Here is a 21232-nt window from a genome sequence, read left to right on the forward strand (position 1 = left end):
ATGGGCACTTTTTGAGATATTTTACAGCCTCCACAAGCAAGCTGTTTGCATGACACTTCTGGCAACCAAAGACCAATGTAAACTGTAGAGGTATTTGTTACAGGTGCCAGAACGATATCATAGCACAACTTAGATGCTTCTTTGAGGTATAAGGTCATCCCATGTTTTGTGAATTATGAGCATCTCTTTATTAGTTTTACTACTCTCTGGTCTACAGCAGGGAGAGTAAAGAAAAACCCATATTAATACAAACCTGAAGAATCCAAGCACACCAACCCTGTACTGGATTACTACGACCACTACATTTCCATAGGCTGCCAGCGATGAACCATCGATCATATAGGCACCACCAATCATGAACCCTCCACCATGGATAAAGACCATTACCTAAATAAAAATAAGGAAAGAAGGGTTATAGCACAACTATTCAATTTATGCTGTTTTTCCATTTACATTGAAATGGAATATTCCAAAAATCTAACAAAAATATATACACACACAAACACTGATACTAAAGACTATACCCCTTCATATTGTGCATAAAGTATTTGACTTTGCAGATAAGAGTTTGCTTTCAATACTCAATAGGAGAAACTTTATTTGGATTATAATGGACTATTACTTAATGGACTAGAACAAGGAGAGGGTCTCTCTTCTCTGAAGTGATTATTATCTATAGGTTTTTTTAAAATTTTTTTTTCAGATTTGTATAAAAATAAATCTGTTCAAGAAGGATGCATAAGATCAGAGTAATGTAATACCAATGTAGAAATCTCAGCTGTATCCTAATAATTTGACCCCGACCTCAGGTGAAAGAAAAATTCAATTCAAACTATCATACATAACATGCATTAACTCTCAGACAGACACAGATGGGAATGTCTGAGTGTCTACCGATTTGCTGAAAAATGGGACTCATCAGAAATAAGTAAATGGGAGATACACACACACACACACACACAAACACACACACATATATATATATATATATATATATATATATATATATATATATATATATATATATATATATATATATATAATCCACATTACATACATACACAAGAGCATATATGTGCACAATATATCCAAACATATATATAAATGCATACTCTGACATAGTCAGTAACCTTCGTATCAGAGACCTATTTTCGTAAGTATGAAGGGACTGTAGAGCAGCAGACTGTTGACAAGGACACATTTTTTAACACTGAAGTTTCTCTAGTTACTGTTATACATGCAGGACACCAGAAAACGTTAAGCATGTTAACAACTTATTTTTTGTACAAGCTGCTTTAGAGAATAAACTAGACTGCAAACTATACAGCCGTGACAATAAATATATTACATCAATAACTATACATATCTCCTATAATCTAGGCATCAGGCGACCATAATAAAGGTAATGTAAATTGCTTCTCAAAACAGAGCTTTAATGTAACTTTTAAACAGATTCATATCGCCCTGGGGGCTTGACACCATAAAAAGCACTGGTATATTAGTGTAATGTGACATAACATCAAATAGATGGTGAAAGCGGACTGCTTTATCTGAGCTTCTTGGTTGCTGCAGATTTTCTAATTCAGGTGCTCCTCTCCCTGCCATTTCATTTCTAGGTCTCCCAAGCTGATATAAAATCTTCCACCATCTCAGCTTCTGCTACTTATTCTGCTGAGTTACTTGCCACCTGCCGTATCATTCAAAAGCAGTTTCTCTTGTCAAATTTAAAACCATGTTCCCTTGATCTGCTTTTTCCTACCTGCCATATCCTTTCTTTCAGGTGTCATCACATCATAATTCCCACCTACTGACATATATCTGTATTATATCTCCCCTTGCTGTTGTCTTTTTGAGTGAAAATAGATGACATTGTGATAGCTTGTCCTGTCACACACCCTACTGTTAACTTATTTTTCAGAATCATTTCCAAAACAATGACCTTCCTTCTTTTATAATGTCTCCAAAACTAAACACAGTGCTATCACTCTGTCCTAACAGATGCCAAAACAATGGGTCCTATGTTCTTACTATCTAGAGATTCAGCTCCTCTGGAAATATATATATATTGCAGCTTCTGAGATTTTGCAATTCCCTTCCACATTAAGCCTTGTGGTTTAAGTTTTCTGTAATGATATTCCTGTTCTGGATTTTATAATTGTTTTGATTATCTGTCGAGTAGCATTTTAAAAAATTAAACTTTAAAGATATAATAATAGATGTTTGGGCTGTTTTCACTTTGAAATGTATACATTTCTGTAAGTTTCTGTGGTTGCAATCTGTGTGGTCTCTTAGCTTAAATATTTTCTTTTTGTCAGTAACTAAGATGTGAACTCTGCCAGGTGTGTCAACCTTGTTGCCATGACACTGTTGTGGAATTTTTGATTCTTGTGCTGCAGCTTCCCATATTTTAACCCAGAATCCATGCCAACAGAAATACTGTTCTCCTTCATCTCACTGCAGACAGTGCCCTGCTCTCTCACAGTTTTTGTAAAAGAGGTTCTAGGAAATACCAGACACTGTGTCATGATTTGCATCAATTTGCATCGTGATCTCCCACCTGGCTTTATCATACTTATACAAGGAGTATATGTTACATATTTTACTCTCCCACTACATTCAATGCTCAGAGCCATGTTTGCATACAAGCCGATCCTGGTCTTTTCGTATACTGGGGATGGAGCACTGTCTTCTTTAAACAGAATACTCATTCACCTCTCTTATTTAGAAAGAAGGTCAGTGATATTTCCAGAGTCACTCAAACCTTCCTTTCTAAGGTCTTTAGCCATTCAGACAGGTATACAAATAATCCTTCATAACTCTTTAAAATACTCCTCCTTTTCAACTGTCTTACGCCATATGATTAGCATGGATCTCAGAATGTTACAATCATGCATTTACATTTACATACTATTATTATAAGTTAGCTCTGTTGTAACCAGATTTCATTATAAGTATTAAGACTGTCTCTTTAGAAATGTCTGTTTATTTTAAAAACACAGATAGGAATATTATATTTCATTATAATGCAATCCCTTTTATTAAGTGGACCATTTCTTATGGTTACAGTAGTCTACAATGAATATTGCAAATTTTTAGAAAATATAAAAAAAATTATCTCCAGATTTATGGATAAAGGGTACAAAGAAGTGCGAGACAAAACAGCTGAAAATTAAATTGCAAGCATACTTGTATAGGACAGGTATTATCAGTAATAGAATGATAGGGAACGGTAGCACTGGAATAATGTTTCTACCAATTTCAATGACACACCTTCATTTAATGAAAATATTTGATATCACATATGGCATATAGAGAGCATAAATTATTTCAAGAAGGATAAATGAATCCATTAATAAATTACAATGATGCATTTGATTTACACAGTATTTTAGTAAAAACTGACTCACATTCACTGATACTAAATAAGCAAGTATATTGACAAGTAATTTCAAATGCCAGAGTTCTTTATGCAAAACTAATAATGAGTGAAGTGAGTTTATGTAAGAATGAAGCTTATGTTTAAATGCTTGTATGCATGCATGAATCTGTTCAGCTCTGTAAAAATGTCATATGCATGTACAGGAAACAGGAAGTTTATTAAACGTTTGTATATCAACACATATAAGACACCTTTCTAAATGTTCTGATAAAAATACATTAGCTAACCATAAGCAAATATGCAGAGCTTAATGAATGTGCAAAGAATATATAAGTATATTAAAAGAGGGAAGAACACTATAACTGCTAAATGCGAGTAGGTGTGCAGAAAGCCTGGAAAAATTATGCTACTGCCTATACAGGTTGATAGGATCATAAGCTCTTTCTAAACTTTTATCATTTGAAGGATAGCCTCAAGATCCCAATTTGCCTGTACCCTACAACATGTATAAATGCTACCAAGTTAATGGGTATGCAAATGACAGTGTTCCTCTCTTCTTTAATATTCTTATCTAATTGCGTGCTTAGAAAATGCCAACTGGCAGTGTATTCTGGAAGCACATACGTTTCAGGTTCCATACCGGAGTGGGATAACTTCAACAGTATGATTTATAAAGTCTAAGTAACAAGTTAATGTCGACTGGATAGTGAGAATTTCAGTTTTGTATTTTAATTGATTTGATCATTTGACAGTCTAGGAAGGTTATTAAATATGTGTCTTTATGTGTCCTGTAATTTCTCTATGAACAAAAACCAGAGAGCAGCGTCAAACCTTACTGCGCTGAATAAAGATATTCAATTGATTATTTCCTTATCTTTGCTGTGCCATCACAATTCTAGAGTGGTTGTAATGTAATTTTTCCCACATTTATCTTGGCTAATATGTACTTTTCTATATCTTGTGCAAGCACAATATCACCTAATCATGTTTTTGTAACTTTACTTACCGGTATGCTTGTCATTTCATTTGGTGGTACCGGAGTGTACACATTCAAGTACAAACAGTCTTCGTTCATCTCCAGAGGAGGTATTTCGATTCCCACATATTCAAATATCATATAAACTTGTTCCCTGGGTTGCAAACACCTGTTTCAAAATAATATGAATAAGAAAAAGTGCATGACAAGTACAAAATCTGGATTGTTCTTCAACAATTTGAATTCTAGCAAAAATAAATAAATTACGTGCTTGTTTAAGAATAAAGTACTTGCAATATAATTATGTTAAAAGTATACAAAAGAGAAAACAGTAAGTGCTTTCTATTTTCTTATGAGTTAATTACAGAAAAATGAGCCACAAAGAATCACAACTTTCATCAAAGCATGGAAATAATATTGAAAACTGACAAAGAGACTTCATGGCATCACTGAATTTCTGTAGATAGACTATCAGTTTTATAACTTTCTAGCATGAAACTTCTGACTTTTGAGAATGTAGCATTACTAATTGTTACAAAATGTAGCAATAGTCTCACACATTTCAAAAAATGCAGTAGACTTGCTTTGGTAAAAATAAAAATAGTAAGACCGATATATCTATTATTAAAGGGGCATATCCCCTTGTTCATAGGTTCATAGGTTCATAGGTTAGTACTAAGCTAACTGCCCTTGCGAGCCATTTTAAGCCTAGCCAATTATCTCTTCTGAGACTCAAACCCTGCACCTTGTGTTTGTAAGGCAAACACCCGTACTGGTGGTCTGTATTTCCAACACCTCTGGCTAAAAATGTATTCCATCTCAGATATTATATGATCTTTGAGTAAAAGAAATATTTAACTTTGCCAGAAAAAAAATATTTCCTTTATACTTGATGCTATTTACTTATCTCAGGTAGAATATTTAATTTGAGGGTTTGTGGAGAATGTGTGTGGAACAGAAGCTACCTAAATGCAGAAATTAAAATGTGCATGGTCACAACCCACAGTACAAGTGAAACTTCTGAAAGGAAGTGCAAAAATGTACTACATGCTAAGATAAAGGTGATACAACATGCAATTTACTTTCCTTACAGAAGTTTCGCTTCTAACACACATGGCGACTGTGCACATTTTTTTGTTTTATACTAGACTCCTATAGATTAGGTTGTGTGCGTGCTACTAAAGACAAACGTTAACAAAACATATAAACAAGCCATTGTTAATACTTACGTTTAATATTTTAAGCAAGCTACTTCACTGATGCTTGACATAGCTCATGAAAGTGACACCTTGTCTGTGAAGTGCAGCCAGGAAAACTCTTTGATTAATATTAATAAATAATAACAAAAACAGCAATAACATTAGTAATAGAGAGAGCAGAGTTTCATCTGGGTAAGCAGGCGCGATGACTGGAGAGAAACCAACACATTTTAAGCTGTTGTTCCTGAACTACCTTTTTCTCTCCCATGGGTAGCTTATTTATAGTCCTAGATGTATTGAAACAGTGCTGTTTGTATACATAATGTAAGCATGCACATTAGGATGGGATTGTTTTTCACTTCACTATTTCCACCCCTGTGCAAATAATAAGGAACTCATAGAAAGCATACTGTTTTCTTTTAAGAATTATGCTTGATAAAGTACCTTACTGAGACTCTTCAGATTCTGCTCTTCCAAATTTGCAAACTGGGTCTCTCACACACACACACACACACACACACACACACACACACACACACACACACACACACACACACATGCACAGATGCACGCACGCACGCACGCACGCACACACACACACACACACACACACACACACACACACACACACACACACACACACACACACACACACACACTCACAGATAATCCAAGGCTGAAGCATTACCATTCTTTGGTCAGCTAGCAACAACACCCATTTAGAATGTAGCCTATTTATTATACATTTGATGAGTATATCTCAGCAGAATAATATGATCATGTAAGTTTTTAATGCACTTGATAAAACAAACCACAGTAATATCAATTACATATTTTCTGTTTCTAATTCCATGCACATGGTATGTTCTAGAAGTGGTGATATGAGGAATCTGCTCTTTCTATATATTTTTGTAAACACATGCTATAGTTATAGTTGTTGGTGCAATACTGTACAGATCTAGTATACTTCTTAAAACTAATGTCTCAATTGTTTTTCAGAAAGTTGCGACTGCATGGTACAGCCCACTTAAAGAAAATCTGTGTAATCTCACAATGCACTGAAGAAGGGCCATCAGCTGGCTAGTGAGAAGATGACATTTTCAGGGTCTTAAGTAAGTGACAATATTTCTGCCTTTCTATGAAACTGGAAATCTTTAAGTTTCCATGTTTCAAGCAGCTTACAAACCTTAAGTGGTGGGGTTTCGCAGGAAACAAGCTAAGTTAGTTGCAGGTAGTAGCTAGGGATACCATCTCTGTATTTTATGGATAGGCATGTGCAAGTGTTTCTTGACGAATTGTATAGGTCATCTCTGCTAGACCCACTAAAACATAATAAAAAAATGAGGATAGCATATATTTAGGTTTATAGGTTCATAGTTAGGTACTAGGCTATCTGCCCAAAGACATTTATAAGCCTAGCCAAAATGTGTTGGCTTTCACCATCCCCTTAGATTAGTTCCTTATGCCTCTGTCCAGCAGAGCCACTGAAGTGATCCCAGGGGTAAACTTACTGTTTCCCATCCACTCGTCAAGGTTTCTCTTGAAGAGTGCTAGTGAGGAGCTCTGCCTAATGTAGATTGGAATCTTTTTCCAAAGCATGGAAAGCCTCCGGGACAGGAATCTATCCCTCCAGCACATCCTATTTATTGTTGTGGTGAGGTTTAGATCCCTAGAGCATGTGGCTCGAGGGGATAAGGTTTTCTTTAGGTGGAGCATGTCCATCAATTCTGGGTTGGACATGACCTTGTATGTCAGGCAGAGATCACCTCTGAGCAGGCAGTATGCAACCAAGTACAGCTGGAGTTTCTTCATTCGAACTGCATAGGGCATCTGTTTGAGGCCAGTGATCCTCTTGGAGAGGTACTTCTGTGGTCTTTCCAGCTGTTGCAGGTGTCTTGTAAGGTACATCCCAAATGGGGCGTTGTACTCTATGATGGGTCTGATGAGTGATGAGTAGAGGGGCACAATGACCTCTTTTCATCTGGATGCAAACACTTTTATGATTAGGTGGGCCACATAGAAGGATTTTCTAACCACTTTGGCAATGTTATTATCAAAGGAGAGATTACTATCTACTTGGGTCCCCAGATCCCTTATTACGTTTTCCGTATTTAGGGGACTACCACCTATGTGGTAGTTTGTGGGTACTTTGTTATTTCCAAAAGGAATAACTATGCACTTTTTGGCATTTAGCTTGAGGCCATGATTTTGACACCAGGTATCCGTCTCAGTGAGACCTTTTTGGAGGATGTCTGTGTCAGCCAGTGAGTCAATTATAGCCCCTAGTTTGCAGTCATCTGCGAACTTGGTCAGCCATAGTCCTCCTGTGCTTGTCTGTACCTCTGAGAAGTATATGCCGAACAGGAGAGGTCCTAGAACTGAGCCCTGGGGAACACTACTTGTAACCGCTTTAGAGTCAGACCTAGCTCCTGGAACTCTCACCATGTGGGTTCTGTCCATGAGCTAATTGGCAACCCATCTTGAGACAAAGGGGTTTATGTTCAGGCTGGTGAGCTTGTCTATAATACCAGAATGGGGAATGGTATCGAAGGCCTTTGCGAGGTCTAGGTAGGCAGTGTGTACCACCTTTCCCTCATCTATAGCCTTGGTAACTGTCTCAAAGATGTCCACCAGGTTTAAGAGGCATGATCTGCCCTTAACAAAGCTGAAATGGGTAGGGTCCAGTGTTTGGAGGTTCCCAATGTCTCTGTTAATGAATTCCATCATGATGTGCTACATAGCCTTGCAGACCAAGCTAGTCAGGCTTATAGGGCAATAGTTCCCGGGGTCTGTTGTGGCTCCACCTTTATGGTGCGGAATAACTGTCGCTGTGCACCACTCAGTGGGCATGTAGCCTGTGGAGATGCTGAGTTTAAACAGTGTGTTTAGGTGTGGGGTTAATTCGTCTTTGAGCTCGTGTAGTACACAGCCTGGGACACCATCCGGTCCCACTGATGCTGTGTTTTTGGCTTTGGTGAGGGCTGTTTTAACCTGAGTGTCTGTGATTTCAGGGGCACTACATTCTTCTGGTATGGTTATGGGCCCTTTTGGGGGTGAGAGGGGGATGAAGTTTGCGCTGAACCTGTCTGCCAGGATGTTGGCGATATCGGTCAGTTCAATGTATTTTGTGCCATTCTGCACTAACTCCGAGCAGATCTGAGCATTGACACTAAGATTCTTGACATAGCCAAAGAATGCCTTGTGGTTATCTTTGGAGTCCTTGGCAAGTTTTCTTTCAAATCTCACCTTGGACGATTTTATGAGGGATCGTAGTTTCTTGCTGATACTGATCAGGGATGTCTTCCCTTATTGGGATTTTACTCTTTTCTGTACTAGTTTCCTCCTTCTATTGTATAGCTTGTTTATGGCATGGGTCCACCAGACTGGTTTCCTTTTCTTAGAGAAGTGAGTCTTGGTTTTGCTTGGGATAGCATGATCCATGCATTCTTGTAGGTGCCCGTAGAATGCATTAGTAAAGGATTTTGCAGCTTGGACAGTGTTATCCTTTAGCATGGGGGATTTGAAACTTTCCACCTCTGTCTTAAGTAATGTGAAGTTTGCTTTTGAAAAGTTTTTCACGGTGGTTTCCTTGCCCAGGGGTGGGGGTGGAATGTGGATATCCAAAGTGATTTGTTTGTGGTCAGATCTAAACAGTGAAGGGTTGATCTCCGGTGCGGAACACTGGTCGCCCATTTTGCTGATGACCAGGTCCAATATGTTGTCATCTCTGGTGGGAGTGTTGGCCAGTTGTTCCAGGGCTTTTGAGTTTATAAATTCTAGGAAATGTTGGGCAAGGGAGTTAGTACTTGAGTAGTTCTCCCAGTTAATGTTTGGGTAGTTGAAATCACCCAATATTAGGGTGTTTGATAGGACCTTTATGTTACCCAGTGTTTCCAGAAATGTGGAATGGGGGTCCTGGGACATAGTGGGTGATCTGTAGCAAGCTACAGTTTGAATTGCAGTTTTGCCCGTTGTTAGTTGCACGTGGATAATCTCTGAATCTCTGATATCTATTTAGATATAACAGAAATGTCAAAGTTCACAGTTTTCTTCCTAAACAATATAAATCTGTTTGCATGATTTACTAAATGGAGCATATTTTTTTTGTGTTTTTGGTGCCTTAATCAAAAAGACATGTCAGTAGAAAATGGATCACAAATTTCAACCACTTAATTAAAAAAAATGAGGCAAGGGGAGGGTCAAGAATCCACAATGGGAAATTATTTTCACATCTTGGGGATCACCCAGGGGATTGTATAATATGAGGTGTGGCAAAATACAATTTCTGAAGAATTATAGATCGTACCCCTCAAGTGTACATCATGAGAAACGTTCCTCATTTTTGAGTCTTAAAAAGTAGATGTTCCTCGTAGTTCCTCACTGAAGGGATCTCTTGTACATTCAGAAGTTTCAATTAGTTACTTAGTTAATGACGGAGCGTGTGTGTGTGTGTGTGTGTGTGTGTGTGTGTGTGTGTGTGTGTGTGTGTGTGTGTGTGTGTGTGTGTGTGTGTGTGTGTGTGTGTGTGTGTGTGTGTGTGTGTGTGTGTGTGTGTGCGTGTGTGTGTGTGTGTGTGTGTGTGTGTGTGTGTGTGTGTGTGTGTGTGTGTGTGTGTGTATATGTGCGCGTGTGCACCTAGCATCGGACATTTCTCTCTTGATCTGCCACCTATCTCCTGTCCCTGTAGCATCGGGCATCTCCTGTCCTTCTTTTTCCTACTTTTTGTGGGGGGGGGGGATTTAATTAATGACTGTGTGTGTGTGTGTGTGTGTGTGTGTGTGTGTGTGTGTGTGTGTGTGTGTGTGGTTGAAAAGTTAAAGTAGAATACAGAACTGTTAACAAAGCTCGTGACTCCAGCCATATTGTGTCCACCCTCTTATTAGACCTATCTGAGGCCTTCGACACCATCTCTCACAACCTTCTCTTAACCAAACTCTCTAAACTGAACCTATCCCCCACCATAGGCAACAAGCAGTCAGATGGAAAAATGGAATGGAAAAAAGCTACCTCCCCATTCCTCAGTATTCCCAAAGGAGTACCCCAGGGTTCCATTCTTGGGCCACTACTCTTTAACATTTTCACAAACGACTTAAAATTGGACCATCCCTAGCACTCATCTCATCCAATATGCTGATGAATCCACCATAATCTGTTCTGCCACCTCCCTCCCCATTTTAACAAAACTAACCCAAAATGCCTTCTCCTTAACCGAACAATGGATGCTAGACAACCACTTAGCACTCAACACCACAAAAACTAAACTTATGTTATTTACCCCTTAAAAAAACACCATCGTAGACAAAAACACTTTTACTATCACCAGCCAGAACAATACACCACTTGAAATAATATCTGATGCAAAACTACTAGGAGTCCTAACCGATGACCAGCTCAAGTTTGATATACACCTACAAGCAAATATTAATAAAACACATAAGAAACTTGGCATGCTCTCTTGCCACAATTGGTTTATCTCTCCCTCCACCAAACTAATACTCTCTACAACATACCTCATCCCATCCCTCCTATATGGAGTCCCACTCCTTACTAACCAACAATCCTCCCTCAAAGCAAAACTAGCCTCCTGTTACAATAAAATTTCAAAATTTGCAACAGGCCACAGATCTTCTACACACCACTGCACTGCCTTCACAAACTTAATTGGCTAGAACTACCCAACTACCTCACCTATATTCAACTTAACCAAGCACACAAACTTATCTTTAGCCTCTCTTTCTGCCCCTCCCTTGCCAACACCTTTAAAATGCATCTGCCTAATAGATCCCTAAGATCTAACTCCCAAAATCTGATTGAACTACACAAACCCTCTATTTCACCAGGCAATCATCTTCTGTCCTTCTCCATAGCTCGCCTGTGGAATTCTCTCCCTCTACTAATCCGTACCAGTAGCAGCCTCTCTTCCTTCAAAACCTTACTCCACTCCCACCTACCATCCCAGTGGGAATGCTCCTGTTTCCATCCTGCATAAAGTCCCCCAACTTAAGCTACTCCCCAGGATCCAGTACATCTACAAACTTCCTCCTGTGATTTCTTAACTCTGTTAAGCATCTGTTGGAATCATCAGATTTGTATATAAATATGATTGTATAACACTTTTATAAGCATCTGTTGCAATCAACAGATTTTGTATATAAATATGATTGTAGAACACTTTTATAAGCATCTGTTGCAATCAACAGATTTTGTATATAAATATGATTGTAGAACACTTTTATAAGCATCTGTTGCAATCATCAGATTTTATATAAATATGATTGTATAACACTTTTATTTTCTTTTTTAAAGAATGCCTGCTTTTGCATTTCACTAATGCCATTTATCATCTGTATTACTGTATTATCTATTGTTATAACTTGCTTTCTAATTAACTTGTATTTGTTTGTTCATTTTACTGGAGCTTTTCTCCCCAGGACTCCATTGAAAATGGGCTCCTAGTGGCCCAATGGACTATCCTGGCAAACAAACGGCAAATAAATAAATAAGTTAAACTCCTCCCTTAGTGGGTAGAATTTGACTTTCATACTTTCGTTTCACTTTTCCATTTCACTCCTAGCTCACACAGCGTCTCATAAGAAGTTTCAGTTCAAAAAGTGAAAGGCTTGAAAGGTGTATGTGTGTGTGTGTGTGTGTGTGTGTGTGTGTGTGTGTGTGTGTGTGTGTGTGTGTGTGTGTGTGTGTGTGTGCACTTATCTGAACATGTGACACAATTAGAATTAACCTGGAGTGTAACATGAGCATAGCCAGTTAGTTAAGTAGTGGGTTTTAAGGAGTTTTTTGAAATGATTGAAGGAGGTGCTAGAAGTCATATGGATTGGTAGTGTGTTCCAGGTTTTGGCAATGGTGCTGGAAAAGAGTGATTTACCAGCGTTGTTTTTATGTTGGATGACAGTTATTAGGTTTTGGCTGTTAGATCATAGGGCTCTAGTTAGAATGTGGGGCTGTATTAAATGCTGAAGTGTTGGGGTTAACTCTGGGAGGTAGTAGAGCTTGTGAGCTATCGAGAGTTGATTGAGCATGAGTATATGAGGCAACTCAAGCCAGTTAAACTGTTTTATGGATAGACAGTGGCGGGACTTGTAAGAAGCATCAGACGCAAACTTGGCAATCTTATTATAGCAAGATTACAATTTATTTAGTTTGGTTTGGCGTAGATTAATCAAGATGGGAGAGGCATAGAGGAGGGGGGATAGGAGATGAGTCCTAGCGATGTTAACTTTGGTATGTTTAGTCATAAACTGTTTGTTCCTGTAGAGGAGGCCTAGCTTTTTATTAACTTTCTTGATGGTTTGTGTTATGTGGATTTCAAAGTTCAGGTTATTGTCTATCTCTATGCCTAGCAGTTTAGCATGTGTGGTTGGACTAATTCAGATAGCCTAGTACTTACCTATGAACCTATGAACCTAGCAGTTTAGCATGTGTGGTTGGACTAATTTGAATGTTTTCTTTGGAGTTAATGATGAAGTTGTTGCTCAGGGAAGGAGATCTACCTGGGCCAAAGAGAATCTGTTTTTTTTTTTGGGGTTAAGAAGAAGTTTGATGTTAGTGAACCAGGTTTCGGCTAGGGTGAAGGTGTTTTGGGTTAGGGTTTGTAGTTCAGTTAGGGTGGGGGTGGCACATATAAGGGTGGTGGTGTCAACATATTGTACTACTGAGGTTGGTAAGGATGAAGATATCTGGTTACTAAATAGGGAAAACAACAGAGGGCCAAGGATAGTAGCAGGGGGCACAATTGGCCTTGCCATAGAACAGCTTGCTGTCGATCTAACAAATAGCTGTTAATCCATGATACAGAGGAGGGACTTGTATTTAGGGTAGATAGAGTTGCAAGAAGCATGCTGTGGTTTACCATGTCAAAGGATTTTGATAAGTCTAAGAATATGGAAGAAGTACATAGACCCTTGTTTCTGTGGTGGTTAACTACGTTGGTAAATGATGATAATGCTGTTGTGGTGCTGTGGGAAGGTCTAAAGTCATGCTGGGATATGGAGAGCAGGTTGTTATTCTGGAGGTATTGCATAAGTTGAGTATGAACTACTCTTTTTAATATTTTGGATAACGGTGGTAAGATAGCTATAGGGCGATAGTTGGTAAGTTCTAAGGAGCTACCTCCTTTGTGCAGTGGGATGATGTGGGAGGTTTTCCAACAGGATGGTACTTTGCAGAGATCTATTAATGAGAATGGAGACTGGATAGGCTATAGCTTCAGCTGATATTTGAAGGAAGTCTAGTAGCTTATCAGCTGCTAGAGTGGTTGGTTTAGGTTTCTTAAGGAGTTTAGAAATTGCCTTGGTGGACACTGGGTGAAGTTGAAAACTGGGGGTATTGTTTTGTGGGATTTGTTAGCCATGGGGCATAATTAGTTTTTATTCTAATGGTTCGCGAGAGTGCATATTGGTCCAGCATTTTTAGGAAGGTTGTGTTGAAGTATTCAACTGCTTTGTCTAGAGATAATTGCTTTAGGGGAGTCCAGTTGCAGTGTTTTAGTGCATTGACGAAGTCAGTAGGTATGAAGGTGTTTTTGTTATGAACTACTCTGGAAATAGGTTGGCTGATGGTTTGGGATTTGTTCCTAATTAGGTAGGTAGGATGATGGTCACTTAGGGTATCTGAAAGACAGACAGATTGCTGTGTAAGATTGGGGTTAGATACCAGGATCCAGTCCAAGATGGACTGGTGATTGAATGTTTTGTCAATTCTAGTGGGGGTGGTTATAGTTTGGGTAAACCTGTGGAGGTTTATAAAGGCAGTGGGATTATGGCTGGAGAAGTTGAGCCAGTCAATATTAAAGTCTCTTAATAGTATGGTTTAATGTGGAATGGAGTTGGACATCCAATTAAGCAAGTTTTCCATTTGAGTGATATTATTGCCTGGTGGGATGTAGCCACCTGCAATAACTATGTGTTTATTGGAGTTTATTTTTAATCTGGCAAGGATTAGTTCTACATCTTTGACATCTTGGATGTTGTAATCTAGTTGTTCTATGGTGAGGTGGTTTTGGAATATTATTGCAACACCACCTCCCTTTTTCTCTACTCTGTCTTTGCGGATAATATTGTAGCCAGCGGTGGTAATCTAATTGTCATGATGTTTTGGTTTGAGCCATGTTTCAGTTAACACAACAATATCTGGTTTGATTAGTGCCAATAGGGCATGTAGGTCCTGGATTTTCTTAAGTGTGCTTCTAGCATTAATGTTTAGAAAGCAGAGAGAAGAGGATGGTCTGTGGTATAGGGGATTCAGCTGATTTGAGTTAGGGTTGACTAGTGTTTTGGGTCCTGGTTTGGGGTGGACATCTTCACTGCAAGTGAGTTTTTTGAGTAGGAATACATAGAATTTGGTAAATTTGTGAATTATTTTAGTTTGTTTTTGTGAAGAAAGAGGGTTAGCTTTTATGGTTGGTTTGTTGCATGAGTAAGGGAAAGGTTGGAGTGTGGTAAGGTCGGATGGTGATATAGGAAAGTTTTTTAGTTTAATGAGATTAGCTGTGGATTCTGTTTGCCATGGGGATGGGGTATGGTTATCAAGTTGCGTGTGATAGGAGGACAAATTGGAAAGAAGGAGTAGGTTGAAGACTATTAGTGTGTAGATGGATGCTTTTAGTAGTTGGGTTGGATGTGTTGCAGTACATGTTAATTAGTTTAAGAAAAGGTGGGATGTATACAAGGGTGATATTTGTAGATGTATATGAATGGAGGAGTAATAGGAGAGGGGGAGGTGGGAGGGATTTTCTGATAGAGGCAGGAAGTGAGGTGCAGTGTTGGGGAGGAACAGGAAGGGGAGGAGGTGACAAGTGGTTAGGTATAAAAGAAATGATATGGGGTGGGTGGGAGAGGAGCGAATGGAGCGAATCGACACCCACAGTAAGTGACTACAAGAAGTGACAAGATTCCCTAAGAAAACAATCAGTGAGCTATGGAGGTGAGTCAAGATACAGAGAGGCAGAAGACTATTGATTTAAGGCAGAGGGAGATAATCTGAGGTATAGGAAGGTATAACATCACAGCAGGATAGGGCAGAGAAGGAGAGCAAGTTAGGAAAAGAATAACAAGTGGTGGGAAGCACAGAAAGTAGATAAAATGGATGTTATTAAAGGGTAAAGAACATAAATGGAAGGCAGGAGAGAGGAATGGCACAGTATCCAGACAAAGCAATAAAAAGTCTACAAAAGCAACCAGAGACCTGGGAACAGGAGGCTAGGTAAGTAAAATATGAGTGAGTCCTAGAGTCAAAAGGAACAGGCAGAAATTAGGAAAATACAGAAGTCAAAAGAAGCAGACAGAAATCAGGAGAATTTAGACTAGGGAGATACTCTACTAGACAGACATTTAACAAGGAAGGAGTGTAACTAACAAAATGGGGAGGGGGAGTTAAAATAAGTTTACATGCAGCCTAATTTAAACGCTATCGTAGGGGAGGACAGAAAAAAGGTAAGAATAACATGGAAGTCATGGGGGGGATACAGTGAAGCTGCCAGTACCGATGCAGAGCTCAACCAATGGCACTACAAATACTCGTTTGTTTAATAAAGCAATAGCTAGTGCTACTGAAAGGATTAAGGGACAAAATTATGTGGTGTGTAGCTGAAAATAGCAATTGTAAGCACCTGGATAGAAGCAGAAAGGCTGTGGAGGTGATCAGCTAGCAGTCAAGTTTTCTGAAGTTTCTAAGTTCTGCTTTCAAGTATGGGGAGGGAAGATATATATATATATATATATATATATATATATATATATATATATATATAAAATTTATAAGAGAAACATTTTAAATCTTTCCCTATTTTTGGCCCTTTTTTCCCATTATTTGTGACTATGTCCAGATTTCTTGTGGTAAGAGTTTGAGATGTACTGCTGCTGCAAGGGAATTGCTCATTCTGTAAGTGTGTGTGTGTGTGTGTGTGTGTGTGTGTGTGTGTGTGTGTGTGTGTGTGTGTGTGTGTGTGTGTGTGTGTGTGTGTGTGTGTGTGTGTGTGTGTGTGCATGCTTGAAAAGTTAAAGTACAGTTCAGAAGTCAAACTCTGCCCTTAGTGGGTCGAGTTTGACTTATATACTTCCGTTTCACTCCAAGCTCTCACACTGTCCCATAAGAAGTTTCACTTCAATGATATTCAGTTGTATATTTCCGTAACGCTGTAATAGGATGTCTGCTTAGCACATTTATGTATTCCATGAGTTGAATTTGGTGGCATCAATTTGTCACTTGATCTTTACATAATAGCATGTTTCTTTTTTGTTTTATTGAAACTTTTGTTTTATATTTATAATGATCATGGTTTAACTGTGGTACATTTCATTCTGCCAGATAAAATAAAGGAGTTTCATGCTTAGTAGTGCAATTTATATCACTGACGTTCTGCTTGATACCATTGTTTATTGTTGTGTTTTGATGAAAGAAAGAGTTAAAGAATTTGCTGGAATTTAAAAATATTATGACATTACCCATAAAATGTTTCAGATTTTGGTGATGAAATATAGATATAGATATATGTGTGTGGAAGTGTCTGTACTGAGATCAGGGTACAGTGGGGATCAGGGAATTTGTCCTTTTTCCTCACTGTGGTACAATCTCAGAGTTGGTATATATAATTTGCATGGAGTAAGGGGTGCAGGGGGGCTTGCTCCTTGCAGAAACCCAGATTTTTTTATTGTGCCTTTTGACTTTTTGGAAAGTCACTCTTGTGGTCCGAACCATATGGAGTTTGACTTTCCAAAAAGTCAATTTTCTGGTATATATATATATATATATATATATATATATATATATATATATATATATGGGTCTAGGATATATGGCCGAAAATCCATTTGGCCAAAAATTTGTTACATATGGTCCAAATCGCCGAAAATCCATTTGGCCAAAAACACTAATGACAGTGTATATGCCCTGTTCCCCACTATAGTGCGATCTTGGAGTGAGAATAATAAAATAGGGGGGTGCATAGCCCCCCACCCAGTTCAGTTTAGTGATGTCTGCCATTATTTAATATTGTGTAATTGCTATTCATACTATGAGGTTGTAGTTCTAAACCTAATTAACCCCCCTACTTTAATATTCTCACTCTGAGATCACACTACAGTGGGGAACAGGGCATATACACTGTCATTAGTGTTTTCGGCCAAATGGATTTTTGGTGATTTGGACCCTATGTCAGATATTTTCAGCTAAATGGATTTTCGGCCATATATCCTAGACCCATATATATATATATATATATATATATATATATATATATATATATATATATATATAAATATATATATATATATATATATATATATATATATATATATATATATATGAAAAATTAGTTATTAAGGTACTGCTTACTGTGATGGATCTGAAGTCTTCTTAAGAGACTAAGGTCTTGCTGGCTGGTTTCTGCTGAAATCAAAGTCTAGTTATAATTGCATTCACAGTCTGTTGCCCACAGAAACTTGCAGAATATACACTGATGCAGCACCAAACTGTCACGTATACACTGATGCAATAATCAATAAATATCTTTTTATAGCAAACCACACATACTACTGTTGCAGCGTTAGTTACACTGTACAACTTTACTTCTCAATCAGCAGAGAAGATAACTTTCCTGTACAAAAACAATTCCCTCTCTTTATTTTAAAACATACTCAAAACACTTTATACTACTATGTATTTTGATCAGACTATATAGAAAACACATTAGGAAACAAAATCTTTAGTCTTCTTTTGATACAAGTCAAAATGAAATTTTACATAGTTAATACAATGATATCAAGTATTACTACCAAAACTGAATGTATTTAACAAATTTTTCATTTGCAGACCATTCTGTGAAAATATTCCATCAGTTATGAGCTGTGTCTGCTTTAGTTTTATTTTTTAACTTGATTAATTTATTATTTTGCAACCACAGAATTTCATTTATGACTTAGAACTGTTCCATTAACTTTTTGCAGCTGTTGAATTTACTATTTACTTTTATTAATCAAACCAAAAGATTAGAAATAGACTAATATCTATGAGACAAAAGCTATGTGCTACTGCAAGCATTTCTACACTGCTGAAAATATACAGTTTCAATGTCATTTAACCATAACATTGTGGTCATATCTCTGAACTGCCCATTAACACCTTGGCTGACAGTGAAGTGAACTAAAGAATGCTGCTTACATATTAGTCCATTAGCTGTATGAGTACAATATTTTAATATCATTTTCCTCTAAGTCGAGTAACTAATACTGGTACAGATAAAATGGTGGTCCAAAAACAGTGATAAAATTACAACTAGTAATAAAATTACAACTTGACAAATTACTTTTGAACTTGTTACTTTACAATGTGCCCTGTATAGTATATATCTACACAGACTGTTTGCTACTCATGCATTTCAATCTAGTAGGTACCCTGGACCCATTTTTTTAAACATGGTTCTCCACACATATTCATTGCTAGACATTAATTTCATTTGTACTGAATTCTTCTGTGTTTGTACATCCAAAGACTATAAAGTACATTTAGTGTAATCTTACAAATGTAGTAACGTTAACATCAAGCAAAATCTTGGAAAATTCTTATGTCTCTTTAGAAGTATCTAGTGGAATTGCCACCAGAAGCAACTACATACCCAACAATTAGAAACATTTATGCTTTTTGCATATTGACATTGTCTTGCCAAAAACATATTAAAAAAATAGTGACCATTCTTGCTCAATTTTTACATATCTTTACTCTCTCTTGTACAGGTTTAATAAAGAAATTTTAAGGCATATCTTGTATAGCTTTACAGTCTCACAGGTTGTAAATACAATTTAATACTAAAGAATACAATAATAACTAGGATGATAGCTATTAACAACTTTTAAAATATCTTATCCTGACAGGTTTAATTTGTTTGCTAATATTTCTAATAGACTAATACCTGTTTTCCCCTTCCCCCTGAAAAAAATATTGTGAAGAAGGAATGATACATTGTTTTTCTTCCTGTAGCTCTATTTTAGACCCTTTTGCAATACTGCTCACACAGTCAGTGTAAAACTGAGAAAGTACCCCCCCGTAGTACTGCAGTATTGTTTATTTGCTTTATGCTGTGAGAATAAAATGTATGCCAGCCCAACACTTTGGTTATACATTTGCTTTATTATGTTACTAACAAACTATGGACCTTTGTCTAATTTGATAATTTTTATAAAGCTTTTGCTGTTTACTACTACTAGTAGGTATTTATACCCTCCTGCATAATTTATTTGAACTGTATTTATATTATGGCCCATCTGCTGGCTATACTTGATGTAAGTGAGGTTTTTTACTTTTAACATTTACCTACAAACAGATTATCAGTGACATGTATGCACAATTGTGATGTTTTATTACAATTACAAAATAGTGTTGCATGTGAACATTTAACAATTATGTTTTAATAACAATAATGTTTTAGAAAAACTCAAGCCACTTGTCTGGCAATCAGTCTTATTTTTTACCTTATCTGCTCAATATTTCCTGTAACTATTTATCCAGTCTGGGAAGGTCTGAGCTCACATTTCAGACCTTGTAAACTATAGTTAATCCTTTTAGCATTTTTCCTTTAATCATCTGTTAATACTGTTGCAATTTGATAGTAAAATGCAGTTATAAAACACTTAGAATTATAATAAGTATGTGATTTGAATAACTATGCATTTATACTGCATAAATAAACATTATTTTACAATTGGCTTACATATTTTTGTAACTTGGATTTCAGTATTTTTGTATTTATTTAACTTCCCTGCCATTCATTTTACAAAGAATGCTTGACTAATACCATCTGCGATTTTATTTCTTTTTAAAATTCAGAACTTTAACTGTTTGGTGTGGTGTTACTATACAATTATAAAAAATTGTAAAAAAACAAAACAAAACAAATATTAGCTTAACTAACACGTTTATATTTACTTGATTTACATTTGCTGTTGTCTGCCTTTTCTCTTGTGCATTTTAACAGATGTACTTTAGCTGAAAAGAAAATACATGCATGTCAGTCTTGTGACTTCAGATTTTTATTGTTATGCACTAGAACTGCTTTGTTTACCTTTTGACTATGCTATGAGAGTGGCATATGCTCTACTTTACTGTATTACTGATAAATATCTTGCTTTAACTGAATGAAAGTTTTAAAACATTTGGAAACGATTTGTCCAAACATCAGATCCTACCATGTATGCTTAACCATTTTCAAAACACAAACATATTATAAAATATATCTCTTTTGTACAGATCAGCTGTTGTTTCCTGCTCTTTTGCAATGTTTTCTTAAGCTCAGTTGTATGCAGGAAGTTGTTCTCTGTCAGCTCAGCTAATTCATTTTCCTTATCCTGTAACTGCTGTTCAAGAGTTTTCTGTAACGTTGCACAGTCTTTCTGACATTTTCAGTAACCTGTTCAGCTAAATCTAAAACTCCTATGCACTTTTGGAAAAAAATGTTTGTATAACTTGTCTAAATTCCTGAACTCATTGTGTCTATCTTTTAGATGTTTATTACATTCTTTTGTAACAAAATATACTAGAGGTTATGTCAGTAACTGATTTGACTCCTGTTGTAACTCTGAAATAAACCTTTTACATGTGGTGACATGACATAACTGTTCATCATCTGAATATAATGTAAGCATATTTACTTTTCCTGGTTCTTTACCATTA

General features: G+C 37.1%; 1 protein-coding gene across 1 annotated transcript in view; it reads right to left on the bottom strand.

Annotated features, from left to right (window-relative positions):
• LOC122810348 (carboxylesterase 5A-like) overlaps positions 1-21232 on the bottom strand; it is a 384579-nt gene that overhangs the window by 240170 nt on the left and 123177 nt on the right. Inside the window, exons 3-4 of the mRNA XM_044081929.1 lie at positions 4386-4524; positions 254-387 (exon numbers count right to left, since the gene is read on the bottom strand). Of these exons, the coding sequence (XP_043937864.1) occupies positions 254-387; positions 4386-4524 (273 nt within the window). The remainder of the gene's footprint in view (positions 1-253; positions 388-4385; positions 4525-21232) is intronic.

Source organism: Protopterus annectens, chromosome 8.part1, assembly GCF_019279795.1.
Source record: "Protopterus annectens isolate FY-2018-M chromosome 8.part1, PAN1.0, whole genome shotgun sequence".
Classification (NCBI taxonomy): domain Eukaryota; kingdom Metazoa; phylum Chordata; order Ceratodontiformes; family Protopteridae; genus Protopterus; species Protopterus annectens.